This window comes from Gopherus evgoodei, chromosome 9 (assembly GCF_007399415.2).
Source record: "Gopherus evgoodei ecotype Sinaloan lineage chromosome 9, rGopEvg1_v1.p, whole genome shotgun sequence".
Lineage (NCBI taxonomy): Eukaryota > Metazoa > Chordata > Testudines > Testudinidae > Gopherus > Gopherus evgoodei.
Genome location: NC_044330.1, coordinates 29,148,180 through 29,175,255, shown reverse-complemented (window position 1 = coordinate 29,175,255; position 27,076 = coordinate 29,148,180). Strand labels below are relative to the sequence as shown.

The window sequence follows — 27,076 nt, the reverse complement described above, 5'->3', positions numbered from 1 at the left end:
CAGAGTGGTCTGGCAAATTGTGAGTCCTGATTCTAACTTTGACATATGCTATAGCTGAAAAAGAAGTTAGGGATGCAATGCAGAAATATTGAGCAAGGTTTGTAGCCTGTGTTATGCAGGAGGTCAGGCTTGTAGAAGATCCCTTCTGGCCCTAAAATCAAGTAGTTTTCTACTGATCAAAAAATTGAAATCTGACCCTATGCACTGATGTCAATGGAAAGACTCCCCTTGACTTACTGAGGCCCTTGGAGACCATTTGAAATATTTATAAAGTCTAAATAAGGAGACGAGACAGTGGAATGTATGAAAGCATAGCAGCTTTACAGCACTTTCTTTATTGGAAACGAGATTTCTCTGTGAAGGCAGTTCCATAGCTCTCATGCAACACAAACTGGATGGCAAAGCAAAAGAGACACAGTTATCATTGTCTTTCAGGATTCGTTGTGGTTAAGAAATGGCTCTCATTTTTAAGAAAACATGGGAGAGCTTCATTTTTAGCTATCAAAAACCATTTAAGTGAATATAAAGGTACATCTCATGAGAGACGTGGATGTGAAAAAGAAATCAGTGGAAAATTCGTTTTAATGGCACCCACAGATCTGCTATGTAGAACAGTAAACGCTGGAGGAGCGAAGCCTGCTTGGCAATGAAGCGTTCTCTGCCACATTTAGATAATCCCCGGCTGTCAAAGGAAATGGGAAGAAGTCAAGGAGACTTGTAGCATTAACTCTCAGTATAACTTACAATTTGCACAATGGACACATCCACATGATACTAAATCAACAGAGCTTCTCAGGATAAAACAGGGCACCCATCTGTGTTATCAGTGAAGACAGAAGCAAAGCTCCTGTTGACTTCTGTGAGAGCAGTATTGGGGCTCCAGGTGAATCAAACCTGTTTATTACCTGAGTCCCTAGCAAGCAGAGTCTTATGCTGGGGTTCAAATCCCTGAAACAGTGACATCCCCATTACAGGCTGTTAAAAGGGGATTTTTATCTCCATTTACTCCAGGCATTTTTTATTTATTGAATGATCCTTTGTTTCACTTCTAGTAAGTAATGTAAATTCTGCTGATTTCAACATTTCATAATGGAAAAACTAATGATTTGTAGTCTCTCTATACTTCTGCTCAACCGATGTGTTTTCTGCCTATTTCAGCAGATGCTTTATAGGCCAAGGTAAACATGCTCAAGTTTTCCTTCCCTTCTAGAAATACTGGCCAGTGCATTTTGATAAGACGGTCACTTGCTGTTTAATAAAAGCAAAACAACCTGAAGGCTGTGCTGAATGATCTGCCCACGATGAATATTGGGGGCTGCATAAGAACACTAAAGGCTTCCAAAGCCTAATGAATGTGGCCATTCTTGAACTAGCACTTCCAGCTGCCAGAGAGGACAATGAAACATGTCATACACTTTATAACGGCTGGCTGCCATGCTGAAAATATTATTTCACACCATAATGCCTACTAGCGGCACCACCTATTTAAACTAAGGTCATTCAACGTTATTTTTTATTGTAATGTTGTTGTGGACCAGGAGCCTTTGTGCTAAACCCTTACTTCTGAAGCAGGGATTTCTTGGTCATTTTAATAGGGCTCTGCTGATATGTCCCACAGAACAACATTGTGCACATTTACATAAAATACATGCCAAGTTCTTGAGTGCCAAAACCCACCAGGTTGCTTCTTACTCTCTCAGCTATGAAACCCACTGGATGTTAAAGACAAACTTGGACTTGTTCCTAGGAGGTAGATGCTCAGTACTCTTCACTGACATCGAAGTCCTGTATTCTCTATATATTAAGTACTGATGTTTAATTTTCAGGGTCATTTTACTTAACCTTCACAGCCCCACATTTCCAATCAGATGAGTGTAAGTGAGAAGCCTGGAATCCCTGCAAGTTGTATGGAATAACAAGGTGAATTTGAATAGTATAACATGTTGTTAAATGCACTTCACTACAATGCCTGGTATCAGATTAGAAAGTAATGTTTCAAATTCATAAAAACCAATGGCCAGATCTTCAGCTGGTATAAATCAGCATCTGAGTGAAGTTGATGGAGCACCACCCTAAGATTTGGCACAAGGTCTTTTGTTACCTGTATAAAGACAGAGTAGGTCCCACAGAGTATCTGTTTTAATTCAGCCATCACTTTGAGAAAGCAGATGATCACTTGAAGTCCACTAAGGGCTATGAGAATAGAGAATAAAATGATGTTCCATTCCACTGCATGCGCAGGCTCAATGCACTGAGACCAGGAACTGTACTCAATGAGGTAACTACCAGAGAAACAGAAAAATGGGGAAATTAGACCAGTTTAATGCCTTGAAATTTAACACTCAATAGTAATAAATCTAACAGTAATCAGACAAAATAATAAAACCTGTTTGTTCTGATGTCCTGGAGCCAAATTCTGCTCTCAGTTACACCAGTGTAAATCCTAAGTAGCTCAATCAAACCCTGTGGTGTTACTCAAGGCTTACAATGGTGTAACTGAGCCCAGAATCCAGATCAGCATTCACAGAATGCATAGTCTTCATTCACTTCACTGCATTTTTGTCATAGAAGTGTCTGAAGTTCTACATTTTCTGCTAATGATACAAACTGAATTTAAATAGAGACCGTTTAGAACCCGTCTATTTCATGAGTACCAGTCAAGCTGCAGTTGATTATACTCTGGCTGAAGTTGGGGTTTTTAACCAGCATAGATCAGCAACGCCCAAATGATATTTCACTATGGCAAGTGGATGGAATGGTGACTGAGGGCACTGCCTAAGGGAGTATCACCGTTTGTTATTCTCATTTGGCCTTCAGGCCACCCTCTGCCTCCCCGCTAGCCCTATAGAGTATGTCATTCACCTTCTCTGTTGTATCATCATAACAACATGAAGGACATGCAGTATTGCCATCCTCAAGAGATCAGAAACTGTGAGTCAGATGTCCCTCTCCGTCCATGAGTGATCATTTCAGACCGAAAAGCCAGTCTTCAACGCACACAACTGCATGCCTCTCCCTGGCTGCTCAGATGGAGACAACACTTATCCCGGGGTGGCTCTAGGTATTTTGCTGCCCCAGGCGGCTTGTCTGCAGGAGGTCTCTGGTCCCGCGGATTCGGCAGTACGCCTGTGGGAGGTCCACTGAAGACGCGGGACCAGCGAACCCTCCGCAGGCAAGCCTCCGAAGGCAACCTGCCTACCGCCCTCGTGGCAACTGGCAGAGCGCCCCCCCCCTTGGCTTGCTGCCCCAGGCACACACTTGGCATGCTGGTGTCTGGAGCTGCCCCTGCACTTACCCTGTCCTCACCCTGAAGATAGGAAATGGAAGGCAGTTCCCCTATTTGCATCTTGACTCTCTCCCTTCCAAGTTTATTCCCTTTGATAAAAGAAAGGCTGGATGGTAAATAGTTTGAGAACCACTGACCCAATTAATGCACCATGATTCACACTAGCACATAGAATTTATTTTATTTTTTAGAATTGTTGAGTTACAGATTACATATCAAAGAACTTCTAACTTGTATCATCCATTCATACAGGTGATGATGGCACAGTACAAACAATATAGCATTGATCTAGCCTTTAGCAAGAAGCAGCACTTCCCTGATACCCCGCCCCCCCTACAAGACTTCTCTGCCCAACACGGGGTAGCACTTTGGGCCCCCCTCTCCCACTGCTCCCTCTGCCTCTGGGGCCCCTTTCCACTCCCCTGCACTCTAGATGTGCCTCCTGCTCCCCCTCATTCTTCCCATCCATCTTTCACAGTGTCTCTGTTGCCCCTCACTGTCCCTGTGTTCTGTCCACACCCCTCTCCCCCAAACCATAAAATGGCAGGCATTTCCCTATGGGCTTGGCTTCAATCTCATTGAACGTAGTAGGAGGTGGCAGCCTACTTTAGTAAGGGAAGCCTCACTTCCACATGCTGATAGACTGCAGGGACATGGAGGCCATCTTGCTGGCTTCAGCCTCCTTGACAGTAATGGGAGATGGTGACCATTGTGAATAAGAGAAAATTCCTGCATTGGCACCTTTCATCGTGTTTTTATAAAACAGATTAAAAAACCCATATCATTAGTGTGGTGATAAAATCATGAGACTTGGCAATACTGGAAATGGCATGGTATTATTATTGGTTCCAAGAACTATCACTGTAATCATATTTGTTGGCCTCTATTTCTCCTCTATTAATAAATTACACAGTTTGGGCTAAATCCAGAGTCCCTCACTCGGCCTCTGGCCCTTCATGTTCAAATCAGACTCTTGTTTATTTATGAATTTAAAAACAAACAAACAAACAAAAAACAGAACATTGTCATTATTAGTACATATCTCAATGGTGTCACCATAACATAAAAACAGAGCATACATCACATGCGTATAAGGATCCACTTCTTTCATCTCTTCTCCAAACGGAAGTCAGTAATTCCTATATTTTAGAGCCATGGCTTTCAACCTGTGGTCTGCAGACCCTTGAAGGGTCTGCAGGCTAAGATTTTCAAGGGGTCTGCACCTCCATTCAAAAACTTTTAGCGGTCCACAAACGAAAAAAGGTTGAAAAACCACTGTTTTAGGGAACAATCCCATACTTGCTAAGAAATTTAGCTTTTCATCTTCTTCTATCTAGGATTTCATGACTAGTCCAATGCTTAGTGTGCTCCACTGGAAGTTGGAAGAACTTGATTTTATCTTACTTGAAATATTTGCATATTAAAAAAATCTTATCCTTGAAAAGGAGACAGTTTTAAACTTCTGCATTCAAAGCAGTCACAGGTTGTAGATCTGTACTTGACATATTCTTACAAGCTTTGATGTCTCACTGGAAGATAAGCCGAATTAGCTGAACATTAAACTTTCTCTGTAAAGATGCAAATAATTTTTCTCCTTTGTGTGTTCTGCTCAGAAACAAATTTGAAATATACAGTATTCATTGTGGAGCAAAGATTTTTAAAAGCTAAGAAAATACATATGCTATGATAACGGGTAAATTTATTTTTATCTATAAATTACCTCCAAAAGGACCTATTTATCTTCTTTCTGTATAGTTTCTTACAGTAGATATAAAGATGTTTCTTACCCCCCTGCAGTGTCTTTGAAGATATAACCCCAGCCAGCTGGCGTATTGCAGAATGGGCCTTGGACTAAGCCCAAAGTAGAGATGATGACACTATATCCAGAAAAAGCAATTCCAAGCAGGGCTAACACAACTGAAATGAAACTCTGTATTGAAGAGAGAATAAATGTTGTCAGCATGGGGGTTTCCCTTAGTCACCTAATCAGAGCCAACCACCACTCAATGTGCCCTGGCTCCTTTGCCAGGTTTGTACCTTACAGGTATGGTTGTTCAAAATTCAATAGGAAATGGGATCAGGACAACAGTGAGACCATCCCTGGCAATAGCATTCTCTCTTTTGGGATTGCGTCCTCAGGGAAAATGCCAAATTTCTCCAGAGGTCAGACAATTTTACTCCCCTTGGTTTTTAAGCTGTACTTTTCCAAACACATTGCAGGAGGCCAGGAGGGCACCACAACACTCAGAAGACTTGTTTGCATCCCACTCAGCATTTACACAGATTATTTATTTTCCGTCTAATCACTTCCAAATGTAAGAAGAGGGTGTGAGGAGGTGAAGGAGCAATTCCGCAGGGGAGAGAGTTGAAAGATAACAGTCCAAGGCCATCAACTCTTTAGTTTCCTGGGAACTTCACCTGTGCAGTCGGAGGAAACAACTGGACTTGTGGTAACTCATGGGGTTGTCTCTACCCTGATCCAGGGTTCTGTCGTAATTCAGAAAGAGGAAGGAACTAGCCATAAAGAGGGAGTCAAGGTTTGGCTGGGGGAATGGGGGCAGAGGGGAACTCAGAATGAATGCTGAATTGAGAAACAAAAGACAAAACAAAGACTCACCCTGTATGTTTTGTTACAGCTCTCGCTCTGGCAGCATTGATAGAACGTGTCACGCTCCAATGTTATTAGAAGTGCTGCTAACAGAAGCATCTGTAAGGGGGAGATTGTAAGATGAGTGGAAATAACTGGAGATACTGTGCCTGATTCTCTCCTACCCATGCACAGTAAGTGCAAAATGCCAGCAGTCTGAACTGGTAACACTTTACACCCAGTTTGCACAGAAGTGTACAACTACTGCAGGAGCATGGCAGGGGAGAGTCAGGGCCACCGTATTTATTAGACATGACTGGAAATTTTGCAGAAAAGAACTAATGAGCTTCACTTCTCTCTCTGCCAATCCTCCACATGCAGCTTAGGACTTTTCTCAAAGTGTTAAGTTATTTGACATTGATTGAGTAATTTCACCAAGTAAATCTTGGACTTTCGATCATAATAGTTTCCAACATTTAAAAAAAAACATATCCAAGGGGCTATGGGAAGGGCCATATGAGGAAGGGAAGGGATGGCCCCTCTGGGTTGGAGGAATGGGGAAGGTAAGAGGAGGAGTGCTAATGTAGACAAGGTGCTGGCAATACCAGCATTTTAAGCACCATGTTGTGTAGATCTGCTTAAAATACCAGTAGCCACCTGCATTTCTGCCTACACTAGGGCTCTCATGGATGTTCCCATCACTGGAACTGAACCAATTGTAACTACAATGGGAAATTTTAGTAAAAATATCCTGGTGTAGGCACAGCCTGAACCTCTTGCTTTTTGATTCTCTGTAAAATGAGGATAATGGTAACTCTCAAGAACTCTCATTAAGGGCTCTGAAATGGAAAAGTGCTGAATGGAAGTTTTGAAATCTCTATATAGGGTATTTCTAATTTTTGTGGTTGGTGTTTCCCAAACCTCCAGCTCACCAGTGTTTCTCCTTTTGAGTTTTTGGGCTTTCAGTAAATTTTCTCTGATCACCACAAGTTTGACATTTTTTAATGACTGATGCAGAACATATACAGTGATAATTTCAAAATTAGGTCTCATCTTTATTCATTTAACATCTTTCCCTTTTTAATGCATCAGTAGAAAGACCCTACCAAATAGAATTGACATTAATAATATAAGGTACCTGTCTAAACACATAAGAGGGCTGTGGCTTTTTAACATTGTGTACTATGTTCATAGGAACTAAGGGTGCTGGGGGTGTTACTGCACCCCCTACTATGCAGTGGTTTTCACCATATACAGGGTTTACAGTTTGGTTCAATGGCTCTCAGCACCCTCACAATGCAAATTGTTCCAGCACCCTTGACTATGTTGCCACATATAAGAACATTAAAAATCTATTAGAAAAAAGTTACCGTGCCCAATCTTCCACTGGCTGTAATTGATAGACTTATCTAAGTTTTTACACAGCACCAGAGCTTTATTGATTAGTTACCATGGCACATCATGGTATAATATGCACAGCATCTGCAGTCAGATTTGCAGTTACATGTATAAGAATTTTCACTTTTAGCATAACTCCAAATCCAAGTAGATGGTTAGCCAATCCCCTCCCACACACTACTGCACAAGCTTTGCTTATATGGCAAAAAGCATGCAAGTCACCTCCCAAAATCATGTAAAAAAAAAAAATCAATTACATACATGCCAGTTTTGTTCATCAGTGCTCTTGATTTTTAAAGTTGATCAAATCTGCTGTCTATAAAATTAGCTAAAATAATTCATCTCCCCTTTAAAAGCAAGGTCATGACACAATCACACCTTGCTGCAGGGTTATCCCTGCTGATGTGATTGTGCTAACATCATTTGCACTAGCATTTACAACTCAATAAAATGCACAGAACCAACACTTACCATCACACCAGAGAAACATATTCCTTCAAAATACCACACGTAGTTGGTGAGCTGATTACTGGTAGCGTATGAAGTTTTCCCATTAGGGAAATATAACAGGATATTAACAACAATACTCCAAAGTGCAAGAGGTATCAACAGACAACTCAGACAGCCTCTGCATTTTTGCAAACCCATCTCTTAAGAACTTTAAATCCTTTCGCTATTCTAAGCTCACACAGCGTTACTTCTTTTAAAGTTGCAAAACCCTGCCACCTTCTTGTTTTGATACAGTCATTTTGTATTCATGGGAACCTGGTTGCTGGGTTCCAGTGCTAAAGTAAGTGCTTTACTGTTTGTAGAACAAAGGGCAAAATATCACTGGCTGAAGGGCTAGTCTATGTCCTGTGCTGGAGCATGTGACTGTTTCTTTAAGTAACTTTTGTTTTCCTCTAAGGGCTATTCCTTGGGGAGCTTGAGATTCAAATAAGTGTCTAGAAGAATCAGGAAGGAACACAACACAGGGTTATAACAACAGCACATCAAGCATGTGTATATCACTTTTTCATCTTCTAAAACACATGGTTTAGAAATAGTAACAAAGTAATCCACACAGCACCCTCCACACAACATGCCTTGCAGGTAGGCCCTGGACTGTGGGACCTTCCAAAGTTTACCGTGTTCTGAGGGGCAATGAAGTATTATTAGAACTAACATCTTTCATGTACTTTATGTTATTATCTTACAGCACTCTTGTGAAGTAAGTAGGTATCACTGTTCAAGAACTGGGTTCTATTCTTGGCTCACTTCTGTGTCTTCCCCAATCCCCCTTTGTCTCTTCTGTCTATTTAGATTGTATGCTTTGGGGGGCTAGGGCTGTTTCTTATTACTATATGTATGTTTGGGGGTTCTAAGTAATATCAATTATGAAGAATAACTTGAGCAATGAGAAAAGCAAGGCACAGAGAAGATAAGGATGGTCTTGAGAGTAAAGCACCAGAGTGGAACTTAAGAAACCCCTGGGTTCACTTCTTGGCCTTGGGACACAGATTTCCTGTGTGATGCTGGGCATGTCACTCATCTTCTTTTTGCTTCAGTTCCTCCTCTGTAAAGTGAGGCTAATAATGCTCCTCAGGGTATGTGAGGCTAAATGTATTCATGTCTATGAGGGGGCCCATAGAAGCCTCTAGATAGAAAGGCTGTGTATTACCTATGGCTTCAGAGAAAGCCAGGATTACAGCTCAGCACACGTTGGCCCCTGTGCAATAACTTTATGCCATATCTGTAAACAAAAGTATTTGAAGGGGGGAAATATCAAATGAGTGGGCAGGGAACTGAAAACAGCAAACTTTCACTCAAAACACAGATTGTTTGTAGTCCTGTCCCTGTAAATGAGGGATCTCCTCTAATAGCTTGTGCCAGGTGGAGCCAGCAGCAACCAGGGCCGGGTTCAAAATCTAGGTGTCCTTTTCCACTGATACAACAGAGAACCAGCTCGAGCCTCCACCCAGTAACCTGGGAAATTTACACACCATCTCTGGGCACCTCTGAGAGGCAATACTTCCCCACCCACAAGCACAGAATCTGAGTGTAGAAAAGAAACTTTTAATAAAAGGAGGGAAGGAACTTGGCATTAATTTGGGAAAACACCACAAACAAGGTTCATAAACATAAACCATGAGTAAAAGATGCACACCCAAATAGGTTGGGCAGTGTCCTTTTCCCCTTATGTTCTTAAATCTAGCAACCCAAAAGTCCCTTTCACATGCCCAACCCTTCTGACCCTGCTTATACTTGCAATGCTGTACAAATTTCTTATGTACAATACAACAGAACATTTCCCAACCGGTGGTTAATTGTATTGGGCAGTATAATTGGGATCATTAGTGATTACAGAATTATGGAATTGGAGATTATCCAGTCCACCTTTGAGCCAATACAGGATATTCTCTGCAGAATGTTTTCTAGGGTTTTGTCTAATCCAATTTACAATGTTGTAAACAATGAGTAAGGCTACATTTTAGCCACCGGTATTTTTAATAAAAGTCACGGACAAGTCATGGGCAACAAAAAAAATTTCACAGCCCGTGACCTGTCCATGACTTTTACTAAAAATACCCATGAATAAAACTTGGGGAAGGGCTGCCCGGGGGCCCTCCGGGTGCTGGGGGAGGGTGGCACAGGTGCTGGGGGGGGTGAAAGTAGGCAATACTGGCCGGTACGGTGTACTGGTAAAAAGTGGCCGCTGGTACCAGCCTGTACCGCTGACTTAAAGCGCTGCCGTGGTAGCACTTTAAGCAGGGTCCTTTGCCACGGCAGCGCTTTAAGTTCGTTGCTTCTTTTGCCCACCCCAGGCCGCCAACGGGGGTGAGAAGACAAAAGAAGCAGCTGCCCCAGGGCCAGAGATTTAAAAGCCTCCGACCCTTTAAATTGCTGCTAGAGTCCCAGGAAATGCAGATAGGCTGGCTGGGCGATGCTGACCACCAGCTCCCACCTTCCGCCCAAGGCCAGGCCCCGCCCCTTCTGGGGGGAAGAGCGGGTGGAGCCGGCCACATACCAGTAAGAGTTCAATTTTACTTTCACCCCTGCCCAGGACCCCTGCTGGTTCTGGGCAGGCCCCAGGCAGAGGTGTGCAGCCGGAGACCCCTGCTCTTGTTGGGTGGAGGTTGGCAGGGCCAGCAGCCTGCCTACCTGGCTCCATGCCTCCCTCCCAGCAGCAGCAACAGAGTTTGGGTGTGGGAGGAGGCAGGAGGTTGGGGCACGGGACGGGGTGAGGCAGGCTCTGGGCAGCGCTTACCTGGGGGGCTCCCTGGAAGTAGTGACATCCCCCTCGCTCAGCTGCTAGGCGGAGGCATGGCCTGGCATCTCCATGCACTGCTTCCATCCAAGGCACTGCCCCCCACACAGAGCATTGCCCCTGCCCAGGGCACCACCCCTGCAGCTCCCATTGGCCAGACTGCTGCAGAGCTCCCTGGCCATGTCTAGCAACTGAGCGAGGAGATGTCACCACTTCTGGGGAGCCCCCCAGGTAAGCGCCATCCAGAGAGCTCCTCACCTCCTCCAGTGCCCCAACCCCCTACCCACTCCAACACCCAAACTCTTCTGCTGCTGGGGGGGCCTGGTGGCTTGAGAGTGCCCCAGCAGTGGTTGGTGTGCCTGGTGCAGGGGCTGCCTGAGCTGCCCCTGAGCCAGGTGCACTGGCCACTGCAAAAGTCATGGAGGTCACAGAAAGTCACAGAATCCATGACTTCCATGACAAACTCACAGCCTTAACAATGAGGCATGCACTCACTTCCTTGGAAGTCTATTTCAGAGCCTTTTAGCTCTGGGCTGTCTGAAAGCTTTGATAAATATGCAGCATACGTTTTCCCTGTTAGTTCAGTCCTATTTTGCCACCATCAAGAATACTGCTCCATCCTCGATCTGTCGAATTAAGTCCTCAAACACCTTGTGGCAACTCTGCCTTGTTTGCTAGCCATTACATATCAGAATGAGGTTTCTGAGGGCTCCCTCTGGTGGATATTAAAACTCAATTTTTGATGCTTCTTAATATTAATAATAATAATGTTATTTATTTATATTATTTAGCTTTGTGAGATTTTGGGTCACTTTGTGCTCTATTACACTGATATAAGCCTGGAAGAAAATAAGTGATGCAATTCTGCACTTACTACAATGTAACTGAGGGCAGAATTTGGCCCAACGACTGCATGCAACTTGAAGAGGCATAATCAAATATGGTGCTGCAAAATCCTTTTTGATATTCAGTAAATGTTTGTTTCACTGTGAAAAGTGTATAATGCAAAAGACAGACTTTTTGCCCAACCTTACCTGGGATTACTTAGACAGCTATAAACACCTGAGTGTTCCAGGGTATTAGGGACACCACAATAATTGCCTTGTTTTTTGGGGGTGAGGATGGGGCCCTTGTCCATTTCTGAGGAGTTATTGAATTAATTCATAAGAGCCAACGAAGAGGCTGAGGGCACAAAAAGGGAAGTTGTACTGAATAAAAAACAATTAAACTTCAGGAGGTCGGGATGTGAAGATACTTTGGGATATATTTTCCCTTTGCTCCCTAAAGCAAACAAATGTATGAGCTGTTTAGGTCTCAGTTAAACTTTGCCCTTTGGGGTCCTCTTTAAAGTTGATTCTGTTCTCTGGTTGGTTTATGCACCATTCAAAGCAGCAGTAGCGAAATAGCTAGGAGAGCACAGAAGGAAGATGTACAATACTAGTTTTGTGATTAGACCTTTCTCTTCACCTTTTCTCTGATGTGAGCCTCCTTTTCCTCGATTCTTCCTCCTTTCTCCAGGATCCTCTATATTTCTTACAGGTCTCTTGAGGATCCCTCATTTAGCCCCTGTCTTAAGCCCAGATTCCCCACATTGTCTTGGGTCTGCTGTTGCTCCTATTGAAGTCAATAGCAAACCTCCCTTTGCAGATCTTGGCAGCTTAACAAGACTGGATGGGACGGGATGTCCTTCATCGAGGCTGCTCCATAGTGACCCAAGGGGACATTGTTGATTAAAGCAAGACATGTCTTATCCACAAGCTGAATTTTTATCCAGAGCCCAATGGTTAGTTGAAAACCTGACAGCATCTGCTTTTTTTAAAATTGAAGCCTATAGTAAAAAGTGGCCATCTGTGTTTGTAATCCAATTTGCTGCTGTTTCCAGCTATATTCTGTCCCAGTTAGACTACGACTCTCTGAAAATGAGATGTCATGCACAGAACTTAGTCTGCACAAATAACAGTAAACGATGCAATTCAGATGCCTTATTACTCAAATTAAGTTCTGCAGATACCATATTAAATTGGATTGTTCCTTAGTATGTTGTGATGCTAGAATATAGAGTAGCTGTTTTATATATGGTATTAGGCAAAACTGGTAAACTCCAAGGTCAGTTTCTCAGCTATGTTGATCAATGTTGCAAGAGCCCCCATTCTGTTCCTGTAAACCTCTGGGAGCAGATGCTGTTACCAAAAGACTTTGATTACTCATGGGGTGGGTGACTTCTCTGCTAACTGAATCAGACTTTATTTAAAGTCATTATTTTCCTAGGGTTTGATTGCTACACTTCCTATACACGTTTTTGTGCATCAGCCATTAATAAAGGATTTCAATTGGATTTTTCGTTCTGAAGTGATCTCAGGGACCTAGCACTAATGCTGCATACTACCACTACAGAGATCAGGGCTGAGCTCCAGTCAAACTTTTCTCCCTTTGTGCACTAATTCTAAAGCTGATTCTGTCCTCTCCTCTGTGTCCTGTGTGGATAGATAGTACAAGGAGAAACAGCCATCGGAGCCCAAGGTAAAAAAACGTACAATTCCAATAGAATATTATATTCTGCGCTATTCCTCCCTCCCCCCAGCTCCCCACCCTTCATCCTTAGCCTAAGGTCAGAACTCGGTTTTTCCCTCAGCTTAACTCCACCACTCCTCCCTCAAATAATTCTGTTTCACCACCAAAATGTCAACCTAGACCAGCAGCTAGAGAATATCTTATCCCATTACAGGGAGGACAAAAATGACACAGCTACAGGAGGCACTAACATATAAGAGCTGCCATGCTAGATCACACAAGTCCATCAGGCCCAATAGCCTGTATCTGGTAGTGGCCAGTACCTGTACTCTACCAACTTCTTTCCTGTCCTTTACGCTAGGATATAGAGTTCATCTTTGATAAATTCATCCCTAGAGGACGTCTCCACCCTCTACACCTGTCGGCTTTCCACTAGTCTTTAGTTTATAAAATCCTCTACAACCAGCAGCGTGGTTCCATTTTGGTTACAGTTGAGCCCATCTCTTCAGTAGAGGCTACTTCTTCCCCTAAAGGCTCCCCAATTCCTAATGAACCTAAATATCTCCTCCCTACACCATCGTCTCATCCATGCATTTAGAGCCTGCAATTCCAAAGGCTGAGTTAGCAACAGTTTAGCTTTAACAAATAGCATCTCTTGCGTTCATCCCATGGCAGTTGGACGAATGACATAGACTGTTAAAATGGATTAGGCACTTAGGCTCAGATCCTCAAACATATTTAGGGGCCTATCTGCTACTGAGGATCCAGTCTACAGCTGCGGGCAAACGTCTTCCGTCTGGGAAACCTTTGCATTGCCGTGGATCAGTGAGAGAGATCAGGGCTACATGTTGAACAATTTCTTTCCTGTCTCAAATGTGCATTCTCAATGTGCAGATTTAGTTGTGAGGGAAAGTGTGCTAAGCTGCACCTGAGAAATATGTGTTTAACTTCTGGATACCTTAAATGATAGTGATCATCTTCCTCGCTTGGAGTACTATTATATAATGAGCATTGCTGTCTCTGTGGAAAGACTGTAGCAGTGCAATGAATAATCTCCAGGATGATCCATGGCTCTGAAATATCCTTTCTAAGAATGTCACACACACAAGTCAAATGACTTGTAACACCTTTGCTAGGTGAATAATGCTGGCCAGCATTTTGTGGCTTGAATCTCTTACTTCTAAGAGGCAAGGTGCACACCAGCTTTTCAGCTGTGGAATGGCACCACCTTGTGCCAATTCATTACTAGCTTGGGGCACATCAATGTGACTTTGCCTTCTGAGATGTGATATTCATTATATGCTGTAAACTATATTTTGAAGGTCTGACAGACAGAGCATTTATTGCAACATCCCTGAAAGACCTTATTGTATGAAATTTATGTATTATTGAGGGCCAAGATTGTGTATATAAGCTCTCTATAGGGGAGATGTGACAGATGTGAGACCTGAGAATTTAAAAGACTATATAGAATATGTGCCAGACACGTATGGGACTTCTGGGACAAGAAGTGTGAAATGGATTTCCTGGAAATCCCTAGGGAGAGGTTAATGCAAATTCACCAACTCCAATTATGCTAAAATTCAGCTGTTTGAAGCTAAGCTCTGAGATGAGGGTTAGTGTCTGCTGAATACCTGTTACAGGGGCCAAGGTCAAAGGCCTAAGCTGTATAAAGAAATGGCTGACCTGCCCAGCCATTATTCTGGTTCTGACACAGATGCACTTGTAACTCTAGGAAAATCCAGTTGTGGTTTTTGAAGGACTAAAACCTACCAGAGCCTTAATTTGGAGTTGGGATGACTTCCAGTAAGGTTTCTAGCTTTATTGTTTTAGTATGTCTGCCATAATGCTTCTACCTTAAGAATAAATATGCTTGTTTACAAGGAACTGTGAGGTAACTTATAACTGCCACCATTAGACTGGTCAGATCCTTGAGAGAGACAGAAAAATGCAAGTGTTGGCCTTTTTAGGCAGTCTAGCTTGCTGGGGCTATCTCAGTCTTGTTCATGGATCTGTGAAGCCTTAAAATCCCTGGACACAATGGACTGGTCTCTGCCCACGAGAGGTTATAGCTAGGACCAGAAGGCTAAAGCAGGTGTCCTTGGTTGGCCACAGAGGAGAATACAGGTGCATTTTCCTTAACTGTGACAGAGCTCCTCACACATGATGTTGGAAGAAAGCTCTCTCCATTTTGCTCACTATTTACATCTATGATGTCAGGGGATGCCAAATTATTGCATAGTGTTTGGTGTTTATTCATGGTGAATGATGATCTTCTCTTCTGAGAGACTCACAGGACTGGTCTGAGGCAGAAAGGATACATCAGCATGATTATGTGGCACAGGATTATTTATTTTTTCAGAATTATACTCAGATTCCTGCAGGGACTTGCTAATGCTCACCTGCAGTTCTTGGGTTGAGAAGTTTGCACCAAACTTTTCCTAGTAAATAGGTTTGTACAAAAACATGTTGCAGGTCAGATCTTGGTTCTACATCTCCTTCTCCTGGCTGCATTCCAGGTTCTCCAGCATTTTCCCTCAGTCTTTCATTGTTACATTACCCCTAACGCAGCCCCACTGGTGGTAGCAATGGTGGATGCTCTAGTGTAAACATCTTTCAGGCATTTTAACCATCATGTTGTCTAAACTCGCTCAGATCAGGCTTAGACAACATAGTGGTTAAATGCTGGTGGCCAATGGCAGCCTGTCTACACTTGTGCTCCATTGGTACTACCAGTGGTAGATTTATGGCATTGCAGAAGAGAGGCAGAAAGAGCCTATTTATCTACCAGCAATAATCAGGGAATGGAAGGGACTGGAGGTTGCATCTTCCTTTCAGCTGGAGAAGAGGGTAAGTGCTCTGATCCTTCCCAACAGTGAAGAGTCGAGGAAAGAAATGGTGAGATCCAAGAAGAGCTAAGGCCTTATGTACATAGGAAAAAGTTTGACCACTATAGTTCTACCTTTATAACCCCATGTGGACACTCTTCTCCTAGCATAACAGTGACTTTGTGCAAATTAGGTTAAATCCCTTCCCAAGTGATACAAGCTTAACTACAAGCCACTGTTATGCTGAACTAAGAGTGGCCACAGAGAGTTATAATTAAAACACTTTAGATACACACCATAGCTTATACAAAAAAATTCCCATGTAGACATGATCAAGAGAAACAAAACAGCAAAAGAAGGCGGAGGGGTTGGGGAGATATGGGGGTGAGCGGAGAAGAGGCTAAAGGGCAGCAAAGCTATAGGAGCAATAAAACTCTGGACCAGAAAGAAAACACTGACAGTTGGTGGGTGTCTATATTCTATTTTACTGGCAAATAGAGAGGGAAAGAAGTTTGAAACAATCCAAATTACTACTCCCCTCCAAACTCCCCATTTTCGTTTCTTCAGACTTGTCTTTTTTTGCTGCTGTTCTATCTCCACCTCTTCCCTGGGGAGACAGAGCTCCTCAGTATGTGCCTACCTTTGTCTGTCCATTATTTGGCACCATCTGTATTTTCTGTTAGACTAGATGAATACCAAAAACATGGTATTTGTGATATTTGGTTTGACCTAATTAAAGCAGCATTCCTTCTGTGAGTGACGGCTCCTACTGAGGGCTTCAAGGTCAGGATGGCAATGGAACACTAATGGAAAAAGCAGCTTCTGTATGAAAATCAAGAACTACCATGCCAGTAGTGAGAAACTGTACCCAGCAACACAATTAATCAATCAGTTACTTGCATTATGTTTAAATAAACCAATGAAATCCTTGTATGTAAGGTATATGTTTATAATGACAAAAATCACAGTAGGCCAAATTCTGCTGTCAGGTGCAAACACATAATGACTATTGTGTTATTCAGGAATCCTGAACATCTTTACAAGAACAGAACCTGGCCCAATCTCTGAATTAATGGTGACAGTGTATAGTTTGGCAAGAAGAAATGTAACATGAGTAAACTGTTCTCTTTATAATTTACAGTATGTGCAATATAAAACAAGATATTCAAATACATGTTTTACAGAATACCACAAAGATATCATGACAGTGATTTTAGCCCATTTTCAGGTGCAAATGTTCTAGCAAACATATTTCTGTGGGGGAAAAAAAAGAATATGTGTTAAACGAGGGAAAACAAAATCACAGAATCACATACTTTGTTCATTGTACAAAGTAAAGTTAATAGGCTGTATAATGTGTATTCAGCTTGTGGATCTATTTCCATGCCCGCTAATCCTCAAAAATCCATTTATGACAGAGCCAAAAATATGTCTCAATGTCCCCAGTTAGATCATGTGAGGAGGAGCGAGAAAGAGACAACAGCTTCAAAGGTGCCATCATAATCTACCATGTCAATAATATCAATGATTAAAGCTGTGTGTAATAAACATGAAACATCTTCTCAAAGAAAACATTTTAAATATCTGAATAAAGAATAACTTTTGAAACATCTTTGAGCAGACATCATTATAGCTTTTGTTGCATTTTAAGGGCAATCAAGTTTTACCATCATTCTGTACACAATTTCTTTTGGTTTTTGAGAACTTTGATCTTTTTCATTGTAAAAATTGCCAACTTTTTCCTTTCACAAAAGAATAAAAGCTATGGAGGATGGAGAGTCACAGTGAGGGAATAGTGGATGCCAGGGAGAGTGGGTGTTTCCAGGATACTTGAGTGAACCTAGTGGAGCAGACTGTAGACTTGCTTGTCTGGTATCCTCAGTAGGCCATATATCGCTCCCACTGAAATCAGCTTGGCAGTTTCGCAGATGTTTCAGTGAAAGGTCAAAAGCTGCAAACTAAGCCACAAACCTATCATACAATTGTGTAATGTTGTAAAATGGGGGCAGGGTAGGAGATCAGGACAGAGAATTTCTTCCTCACCCAAGACTTAGTTCCTGCCTGAAGCATATACCTTATTCCCTGCATGGCTAAGGTGACCAATAATTTCAAAAGGTAGAAAAGGAGATTTCCTTCTCATGTGCATATCTAATTCCTTGCATGTAGCTGATCACTTGCCCAAATTCACTCACATTGTATTACAGTTAAATGCCCCAGGGTTTTTGTGAATTATGTGGCTCTAAGCTACTTACTGAAACTGAGCTTCAGAAGAGGAGCCATGACAGGGAAATAATGGAACTGAATGTTCTCCTGGATTAGACCCTGATTTACTTTAGTTCTGGATAATACATTAGGCTATATGCTTTTTATGGGAAGTGTGGTTGTAATCAAATGATCCCTTGAATAGATGCACTTACCTCTTCTCGATTACAGCAAACCCCACATATTCCTCCGAGAAAACCGTTGACTACTTGGATGGAACACAGAATAAATTCAATCCCCCCCAAGACCAGAAGAATGGAAAAGAGGGTCAAGTTCCATTCCACGATATTCCTTGGCTCCCGACACTCAGACCACCTGTCATGCTCAAGCAGATACCTGTTCATATCAATTAAAAATGTATTAGAAACTCATGATTCAGTGAAGCGTGTCACTCCCTGGAATTTAATGTACATCAAGAGAGCAGTTGCAATATGTGCGCCTAATTGAGATACTACTAACCTTGTAAGTGGGGGTGAGGGAAAAAAAGGTTTGCTTCATGCAAAACTCCCTGACACTCTAGAATGCAAGAGCGGTTATTAGGTATAGACTTTTGATAAACCTAGTCTTGATTTTGCTTTTAAGTACAAATAGAGGGCAGGAGCAGGGTGGTAGGGGACAGAGGTAGCATTAACACACCTTTTTAGTCTCCCCAATTCCAGAGTCAGACAGAGTGACCTGGTCCCCAGCATAATTTAGAGCAGTCACAGGACTGCTCTAAGTTATGCCTGGTCATAGCCATGCCCTGGCCCTTTTTCTCCTAAGAATGGCTGCTAGGACGGGGGCTAGGATGGAATTGGTGTAGAACACAGCATGCTGGAGGTTGCCCTTTTGCAAGGGTGTAGTGGGGTGGTTACCCTGCTCCTGCCCTGAAGGGCTAAACAAGCCCTGGTAAAGGGCTGTGGCAGGGGAAAAGCTGGGCTGATAGGGAAAGCAGCCACAGCTCCAGCCAGTGCAATCAGGGCCCAGCTGGCCCTTGTAAGAGGGTGGTGGGCCAGAAGGAAAGAGAGAGACTCTCTCTAGCTTCCTAGAGAGAGAAAGACCTGGCTGCCTGGGAAACTGAGGAGGGTACCTAGGGTGGAGCAGTGCTGGGAAAGGGCAGAGGGAGCTGGGGAACTCCAGCCTAGCAAAGTTAAGGGCCCACAAAAGTACTGGGGCTGCAGAGAGGCAGCCGATAGGTAGGCAGAGACAGCTGGTCCAACCCCCTTGCCAATGATGAGTAGTTAACAGACTGTCATCTGCTCCAGTGAGAGGGGGCTAAATGGAGATTGGCAGTAGCCACTGAGGCAAGGTGAGGATACAGGGTTGGGGGTTCCCCTGGGAGAGGAGACCAGTGGGCAGAACCCTTGGACAAAGGGCACCGGGGCCCAGGAGAAACATGGGGGCCAGCGGCAGACACGACACAAGCCTGCAGAGGGTGCTCAGGGCTGGAAGGAGCTAATTCCCTGGACAACTAGTGGGAGGTGCTATGCCGGTGAGTTATTGCCCCACCATAAAGGGACTTAAATGATGCACAGCCTTCTGAATGAACTGAACTCACTGAACACTTCTCAGATGGGGCTTAGAACCTTGCAGGATCCGGCCCTTGTTTTAAGATAGTGATTGCATCCAAAGGGAACTTTGCTCTCCATTTGTCACTGTCTTACATGAGACACTCTACTTGCTATCTGAAAATGCCCTTGAACTGCTCTGACCACAGGATGAACTCACTGTGTCCTAAAAGTAAATGCCTGCAGCTCCTGCCCAACCATCTGATCAGAATATTCAGCAAAAAATTACTCATCTCCTTTCTGTGCCAGTGAAAGCTAAAGAAACCATCATGACAAACAATAGCCAGGTGTGTTCAGATCAGATTATCTGCTTCAGGGGGCCAGTGGAATGTAGGTGCGGCTTCCTGATTCTCAGGCCAGCCAGCTCTGCTCTGGCATCAGACATGCACTGCTCTGGAAACAGGCTTCAAGGGGCTACCCACCAGTAAGATATTGCTGGAGTACGTACTGCTCTGACCATGCATGCACTCCTCACCCTTACTACACCCCTTACATGGGAGCTGACTTGGAAGTGATGTAGGACTCAGCTATGCCAACTCTATGTTTCACGGGAACTCACTCCACAAAAGGAGAATCCCAAACTAGGGAAATCTAGGGGCTTTTGGGCACTTTTGTGCAGACCAAATGGTTCTATTGTGCAAATTTATATCTGGTCACACTTTTTATATTGAGGGTACCTTCAGAAATAATTTGTTTTAGATGCACTGTGTGTAAAGTCTAGGGTTTAAACTTGGGAACATACCTTGGTATCAACTTCAATAGCTGGGTAAATTCTATCACATTGCTCCCAAACCACAATGTTCTAAACTAATTTAAAGATCTTTGATATGTGGCTTCTGCATCTTGCATCTTAACTCTAATACCCTCCATGGTTATTACTATTAATCACCCTCCATGACACATAGTTTCTCAATATGCTTAAGAGTCTTTAGGATTCAAAATCTTTAGGATCATCAGGATAGTGTGATTCTGGTCTCCCTTTTTTAAAACTGATTGTTAATAAAGTCCTAAAATTGTGTCGTCTGTCATTGATTTCCACAAGACTGGATAGGGGAAGGGATGGGAATCAGAATTTGATTTGTGGATCTCCCACAGTCGTGTAGACAGGAGTGTTACCTGGGTGATGCTCACAGCCCCTGGGAAGGAGGTTGTCATTCATACTGAAACACTAGGGGTCTCTGATGATAAATGCAGCTTCTGAAAGAAGCACTATGCTGATCACCTGCAGAATGCTAGGGAACGCTTACTGGGCTGCTTGAGAAATATTTCCAGGCTATCGTGGCTAAAAAGGGCCATATCCAGAGGCCTGTCACACAGAGTGTTACCTATGATAAGGAATTATTCTGCTTTGGTAGTCATTTTGTAAAGCTTGGGATAGTTGAGAGTCCCAGTTTATATGGTCTTGAGACTTCTCTTTCAGCCTGAGTGTACCCATCAGCTTTGCTGGAGGGGGAATAATCTATGAGCCAATTAGGTGGCGAGGCAGGATGAGAGCTGGAGCGGAAGAGAGTGTGTGTGCTGTTTGGAAAGAAACAGTTTATTGCGAACACAAATAACTTAGTGACCACACACTGGTCCTGATTTCACAGGTGCTGACTCCTCTTGAAACTTTAGTGGGAGTTGCAGGTGCTTGCTACCCGTTTTTATCTTGCTTCTCAGCTGTACAGGGGACGATTAGGCCCCCAAAATGAGAATACAGTAGATCCACTAGTTTCTACAAAGATCAACAGCCTTTCTCCCTCTTGACTAGTTTAGGGTCCAAAAGGCAGTCCTTATTCACCTGAGTAGTCCTATGGAAACAATGGGACTGCTCATTTGAGTAAGGAGCAAATTCATGGGACAGTTTCTCCTCTTATTTTACACCAGTGCAAACCTGTGTCAGTGTAATTACCCTCCTATAAAACACAGTAAGCAGTATCGGGTCCACGGTGTTTATATACTGCAGTGCACAGCTTGCTGGTAAACAGACTACTCACCCTCCACTGGAGTTAGTGAAAGGATAGACCCAGTTCTGTTCTACAGCGGAGAGGCAGTAAGGGCCATGGGATAAACCTAAAGCTGAAATGATGAAACAGTAGCCAGACCCCAGGATTCCGATGATGGCAGCCAGAACAGAGGACAGCATCTGCAGAGTGAACACACAAGAGATTCTCAGCACTCTGACCATTCCCTCGGAGGGACCACCCAAAAATGATTAAGCAAAAAGTTCACTTACTGCACAGCTTTTCCCACAGTTCTCATGCCCGCAGCATCCACAGCAATTATCGTGTTCTAGTCCAATGAACACTGCAGCTGGGAGGAATATCTACATAAAAACAAATAATTGTGCCTGAGTGTTTGGTAAAGTACCCTACAGGCAGGGCTGTCCCTAGGGGGTGCAGGGCCCAGGGCGGAAGTGATGGATTCGTCTCTTCTGGGACGGACTACGCTGGCCAATTGCATCGGTCTGTGGGGCCCAGATGGACGTCTACAGGCTGTGCATATCAAATTCTGTCCTCGCTTTGTTTTTATTTAGAATTATAATTTCACTATTTAAAAATTCTGCATAGCCGATTCAGTATGTCTCCCATTCTGCTCAACCGGAGTTCTCCCCTTGGCTTCAATAGGGGCAAGACTAGGCTTAGGGATAGACTGATAAACTATGAGAACTTCATTTATTTTTTTTCTGTTTGTACAGTGCCTAACACAATGGGATCCTGGTCCATGACTGGGGCTCCTAGATGCTACTGCAATTCCAATAAATAATAGTAATATTCTTCCCTGTCAATCCAACACCGTTTTTGACACACTGTGGGTCAAATCCTGCAGTCCTCTCTCAGCAAAAGTGCTCAACAAAGTAGAAGGGTGTTTTCACTGAGAGAAGGGTGGATTATGGTTTTGTGGGGTCCTGGTCCAGAGTAAATGGGGGCCCCTCCACACCCCTTCCACCTGCAGTCCCTCCCACACCCATGCTCCTGCTGGGGAAATGGGGTCAGGGCTTGACCCACCCTATCCCCTCTCCTGGCACTCCTGCCAGGGAGCAGGGTCGGGGCATGAGGGCTTGCCCTGCTGCGCAGGAGCGCCAAGTGGGCTGAGTGGAACAAGCCCCCACTCTCTGACCCCGCTCCCCAGCTGGAGTGCTGGGCAGGTGGAGCAGGCCCTGCACCCCGACCAGGCTCCCCGACTGGAGCACTGGGCAGGCAGAGCAAGCCCCTTGCCTCAACCCTGCTCCCCATCAGGAGCGCCGGGCAGGTGGGCAGAGCGGGTTGGAGTGTGGTGACATCCATTTTTCTGGGGCCTTCCAATTGGCCATCGCACCTGGGTATGGGCCTATTGGCCCAATGGCTAATCCACCACTGACCACACTACTAAGCTCTTTTGATGACAACCATCATTTCAACTATAATGAGGTATGATGACACTAGTTACTGAAAAGTAGTTGCAAGTGTTTTGCTTATACAGGATATCTAATATGAATGGAGTCAAAACACAAGAAGTTTCTAATGTTGGTAGAACTGGGCAAAATATTCCACACAGAAAATGTTGTTCCTTTATTTTCAAGTTCACAACGCTGCCATAGAATTGCAGAATTAGTGTGAAAACGTCTGATGAATTGACACTTCTCAGATTTTCCACTCTGAATCAGTTACAATAAAAAAATTCACACTTGCAAATTTTCAAGCTGCGGTGAAAAGGGAGTGAGCAGCATGACCTAGTGGATTAAACACAGGAACTGCTGAGGCCTCAGCCAATGGCTGGTCTGACTCATATTTTGTACTCATAGCACTTGATAAACACTCTCCAGTGATTGCTCATAAAACCCTTAAGAAGGAGGTAAATATCTGTTGTGAGCACTACACACATACTTTAAAACATATGGAAAAGTAAAAAAAAAAATTCTTTAATTGAAAACCACAACCATGCACCTGCTGGCTCTTAAATGACATACCAGTGCCCAAATCCTCCAAAGACTTATTTAGGTTCATAACACTATGCACTGATCAAGACCATTAAAGTCAAGCTGGAAATATTCACATAGTTAAGTGATGTCAAGTATCAGAGGGGTAGCCGTGTTAGTCTGGATCTGTAAAAGCAGCAAAGAATCCTGTGGCACCTTACAGACTAACAGACGTTTAAGAGCATGAGCTTTCGTGGGTGAATACCCACTTTGTCAGATGCATGTAGATAGAAGAACTTTCCAGGAGCAGGTATATATGTGCAAGCAAGCTAGAGATAACGAAGTTAGTTCAATCAGGGAGGATGAGGCCCTCTTCTAGCAGTTGAGGTGTGAAAACCAAGGAAGGAGAAACTGGTTTTGTATTTGGCAAGCCATTCACAGTCTTTGTTTAATCCTGAGCTGATGGTGTCAAATTTGCAGATGAACTGAAGCTCAGCAGTTTCTCTTTGAAGTCTGGTCCTGAAGTTTTTTTGCTGCAGGATGGCCACCTTAAGGTCTGCTATAGTATGGCCAGGGAGGTTGAAGTGCTCTCCTACAGATTTTTGTATATTGCCATTCCTAATAGCTGATTTGTGTCCATTTATCCTTTTCCGTAGAGACTGTCCAGTTTGGCCAATGTACATAGCAGAGGGGCATTGCTGGCATATGATGGCGTATAGTACACTGGTGGATGTGCAGGTGAATGAACCAGTGATGGTGTGGCTGATCTGGTTAGGTCCTGTGATGGTGTCGCTGGTGTAGATATGTGGACAGAGTTGGCATCAAGGTTTGTTGCATGTATTGGTTCCTGAGTTAGAGTTACTATGGTGCAGTGTGCAGTTACTGGTGAAAATATGTTTCAGGTTGGCAGGTTGTCTGTGGGCGAGAACTGGCCTGCCACCCAAGGCCTGTGAAAGTGTGGGATCATTGTCCAGGATGGGTTGTAGATCCCTGATGATGCATTGGAGGGGTTTTAGTTGGGGACTGTATGAGATGGCCAGTGGAGTCCTGTTGGTTTCTTTCTTGGGTTTGTCTTGCATTAGGAGACCTCTGGGTACACATCCGGCTCTGTTGATCTGTTTCCTTATTTTCTTGTGCGAGTATTGTAGTTTTGAGAATGCTTGGTGGAGATTTTGTAGGTGTTGGTCTCTGATGCTCTAGGTGTTGTAGGTGTTGGTCTCTGATGCTCTAACTCCTCAGACAGAGACCAAAACCTACAAAATATATATACCTGCCCCCGGAAATTTCCACTACATGCATCTGACAAAGTGGGTATTCACCCACGAAAGCTCATGCTCCTAAACGTCTGTTAGTCTATAAGGTGCCACAGGATTCTTTGCTGCTTTCATAGTTAAGTGAGTCTTTTAATATAAGCTTCAAGGGCCCCATCTTGCAATCAGGGTCTGCCCTGATGCAGGGTTCCACTCACATACAGCTCATTTCAGATTTGGCGCCTAAATTAACCATCTGCTGTCCTATAGTGAAAGTTTCAGTACTTCAGAAAAAGCAGTATATCCTCCTTCCCTATTTCTCCTAACACACTTGGTACAGCAACTCCCATCTTTTCATGTGCTGTATATTTATACCTCCCTATTGTATTTTCCACTCCATGCATCTGATGAAGTGAGTTCTAACCCACAATAGCTTGTGCCCAAATAAATGTGTTAGTCTGTAAGGTGCCACAAGGACTCCTCATTATTTTTTCTAACACACTGGTGTGACAATAAACAACTGTTGGATTTCCCTGGATGAACACCTAGGGCATGGCAGCAGCCAGTGCCTTCCAGAAATCTTAGGCACATTTGAAGAAACAGTTACTACTTTTAATCAAATATTATCATTTTTAAAAGGAGAATAGATTAATAGTAAACTACTTTTATAAAATACAGTACAAACCCAAGGCCCAAACCTGCCAACATTTACACACGTGCGTAACTTTACTCACATGAGTAGTCCCACTGAAGGGTCAGGACCTTATTTTGCATTTCTTTGTCATACAAACTGTGAAAGCTCCCCAGATTTAAATCATACAAGATGGCAGATTAATAGTGTGATTAATAGTAATAATTTATATGGCATCACATATATGCTATAAAGTTACAGAGGTGTAACCACTTGCTGAAAGAGCAGTCAGACAAAAATCCTACAGCTGACAGAGAAATATGAATCTTCAAGATGTTCCTAGTAAGAAAACAAATTAAAACATGCTAGCTTTAGTTACTTACCAAAATCCCCCCTCCTATAATTCCATGAAGGCACGCCACATACTTGCTAAGTCGATGTTCTGAAGCGAATCTTGTTTCACCATTGGGAAAGTATAGCAAGATGTTAGCTATAATGCAGAAGAAGGCAAGAATGAGCAACTTGTACCCAATGCACCTAGCACACTTTCCAAAACACATGTCTGAAATTCTATAGATCTTCCTTTAGTAGCTCAGCACTACCACAGACCAGCCTGTATGGTTCCCATCCAAGTGTAAAAATAAGAACAGGTTATAGTCACACCTTCTTAAATACTCTGGGTTACTTAGTTACCTGGATGATGATTATATGTCTACATGAGTGTCAGGCCTGGTTGCAGAATGCAGGAGCAAGAGGAGAGGAATATCACCACCCATTTTAAATGAAACATTTCACAACAAACGAAACCCAAGGCAGGGAAACAGTGTTTTCCCACAGTGCTGATTTTGGCTTTAATACACAGTTTGGAATGAATGACAGTGGACGTGATTAGGCATGAAGAACAACTTTACGCCATAATGAAAGCTCTTTTGGGAATCAGAAAAGGGTCAAGAAAAATTAAAAGAAAATGAAAGCCCTTTTCAACTTCTAGGTTTATGGCCTGATTCAAAACCACTGCAATTAGTGGAAAGACTCCAAGTAACTTCAGTGGGCTTTGTATCAGATTCTTAGTAGACATGTAAGAATAACTGAGCCTGCTGGTATTTAGGAATGTCTAAAACACAATCCCATGTTTTAATCAATGAATAAGAACTCATATGGCCTTGGGATGAAGCAGAAAGATGTCTTTAAAAAAAAAAGGCAGACATGCTCCTAAAGATGTGTCCTTTTGTATTAATTGTCATTATAGTCTAACTTAAGGTTTAATTTGGATTTGTTAGCAGCCATTTTTGTCACATCTATACAATGCAAATATCGGCAGAAAATAGTAACTTATTACAAAAATATTATTGGAATGAAAATGTTTGGAGTTCTGACTGCAAGAAATAATCTTAGGAATAGATAATATGGATATAGCACATGCTAAAACACACTAACTTATAAAAAAAATTGTTCCTAACAGCAAAATATACTATAGTAAGGACATGAAAATTAGTCTTCCTTTAAGCAGTAAATGGCATGTAGAGGAAAAGGACCACTAAACTTAACATTTTCAGACAAAGCAAAGAACTTTAAAGTGCTTTTGTCTCTTAGGCTACACGAGAGACTATCCTCCAACTCTGCAGAACAAGAGCAGAGAGAGAAAAACAGAC

At 43.1% G+C, this 27,076-nt stretch overlaps 2 protein-coding genes across 2 annotated transcripts; both read right to left on the bottom strand.

Annotated features, from left to right (window-relative positions):
• Positions 1–315: 315 nt before the first annotated feature.
• Positions 316–8,070, bottom strand: TM4SF18 (transmembrane 4 L six family member 18). The gene is made up of 5 exons (XM_030575504.1): positions 7,743–8,070; positions 5,904–5,993; positions 5,074–5,216; positions 2,102–2,282; positions 316–682 (listed from the first exon to the last, which is right to left on the bottom strand). The coding sequence occupies exons 1-5, from the start codon at positions 7,917–7,919 to the stop codon at positions 668–670; spliced, it is 606 nt and encodes a 201-aa protein (XP_030431364.1). The 5' UTR covers positions 7,920–8,070; the 3' UTR covers positions 316–667.
• A 10,119-nt stretch (positions 8,071–18,189) lies between these two features.
• TM4SF1 (transmembrane 4 L six family member 1) lies at positions 18,190–25,984 on the bottom strand. Its single transcript, XM_030576013.1, has 5 exons — positions 25,808–25,984; positions 21,882–21,971; positions 21,643–21,791; positions 18,275–18,455; positions 18,190–18,195 (listed from the first exon to the last, which is right to left on the bottom strand). The coding sequence occupies exons 1-5, from the start codon at positions 25,982–25,984 to the stop codon at positions 18,190–18,192; spliced, it is 603 nt and encodes a 200-aa protein (XP_030431873.1).
• Positions 25,985–27,076: the final 1,092 nt, after the last annotated feature.

Excerpts from the sequence above, each read along its gene's own strand:
- TM4SF18 (XM_030575504.1), bottom strand. The coding sequence starts at position 7,919 with ATGGGTTTGCAAAAATGCAGAGGCTGTCTGAGTTGTCTGTTGATACCT. Across the intron at positions 5,994-7,742 it reads TATGTTTCTCTGGTGTGATG|ATGCTTCTGTTAGCAGCACT; the intron begins GTAAGTGTTGGT and ends TCCCCCTTACAG. Across the intron at positions 5,217-5,903 it reads GCTGTAACAAAACATACAGG|AGTTTCATTTCAGTTGTGTT; the intron begins GTGAGTCTTTGT and ends TCTTCAATACAG.
- TM4SF1 (XM_030576013.1), bottom strand. The coding sequence starts at position 25,984 with ATGTGTTTTGGAAAGTGTGCTAGGTGCATTGGGTACAAGTTGCTCATT. Across the intron at positions 21,792-21,881 it reads ACTGTGGGAAAAGCTGTGCA|ATGCTGTCCTCTGTTCTGGC; the intron begins GTAAGTGAACTT and ends TTCACTCTGCAG. Across the intron at positions 18,456-21,642 it reads TTCACTAACTCCAGTGGAGG|GTATCTGCTTGAGCATGACA; the intron begins GTGAGTAGTCTG and ends TGATATGAACAG.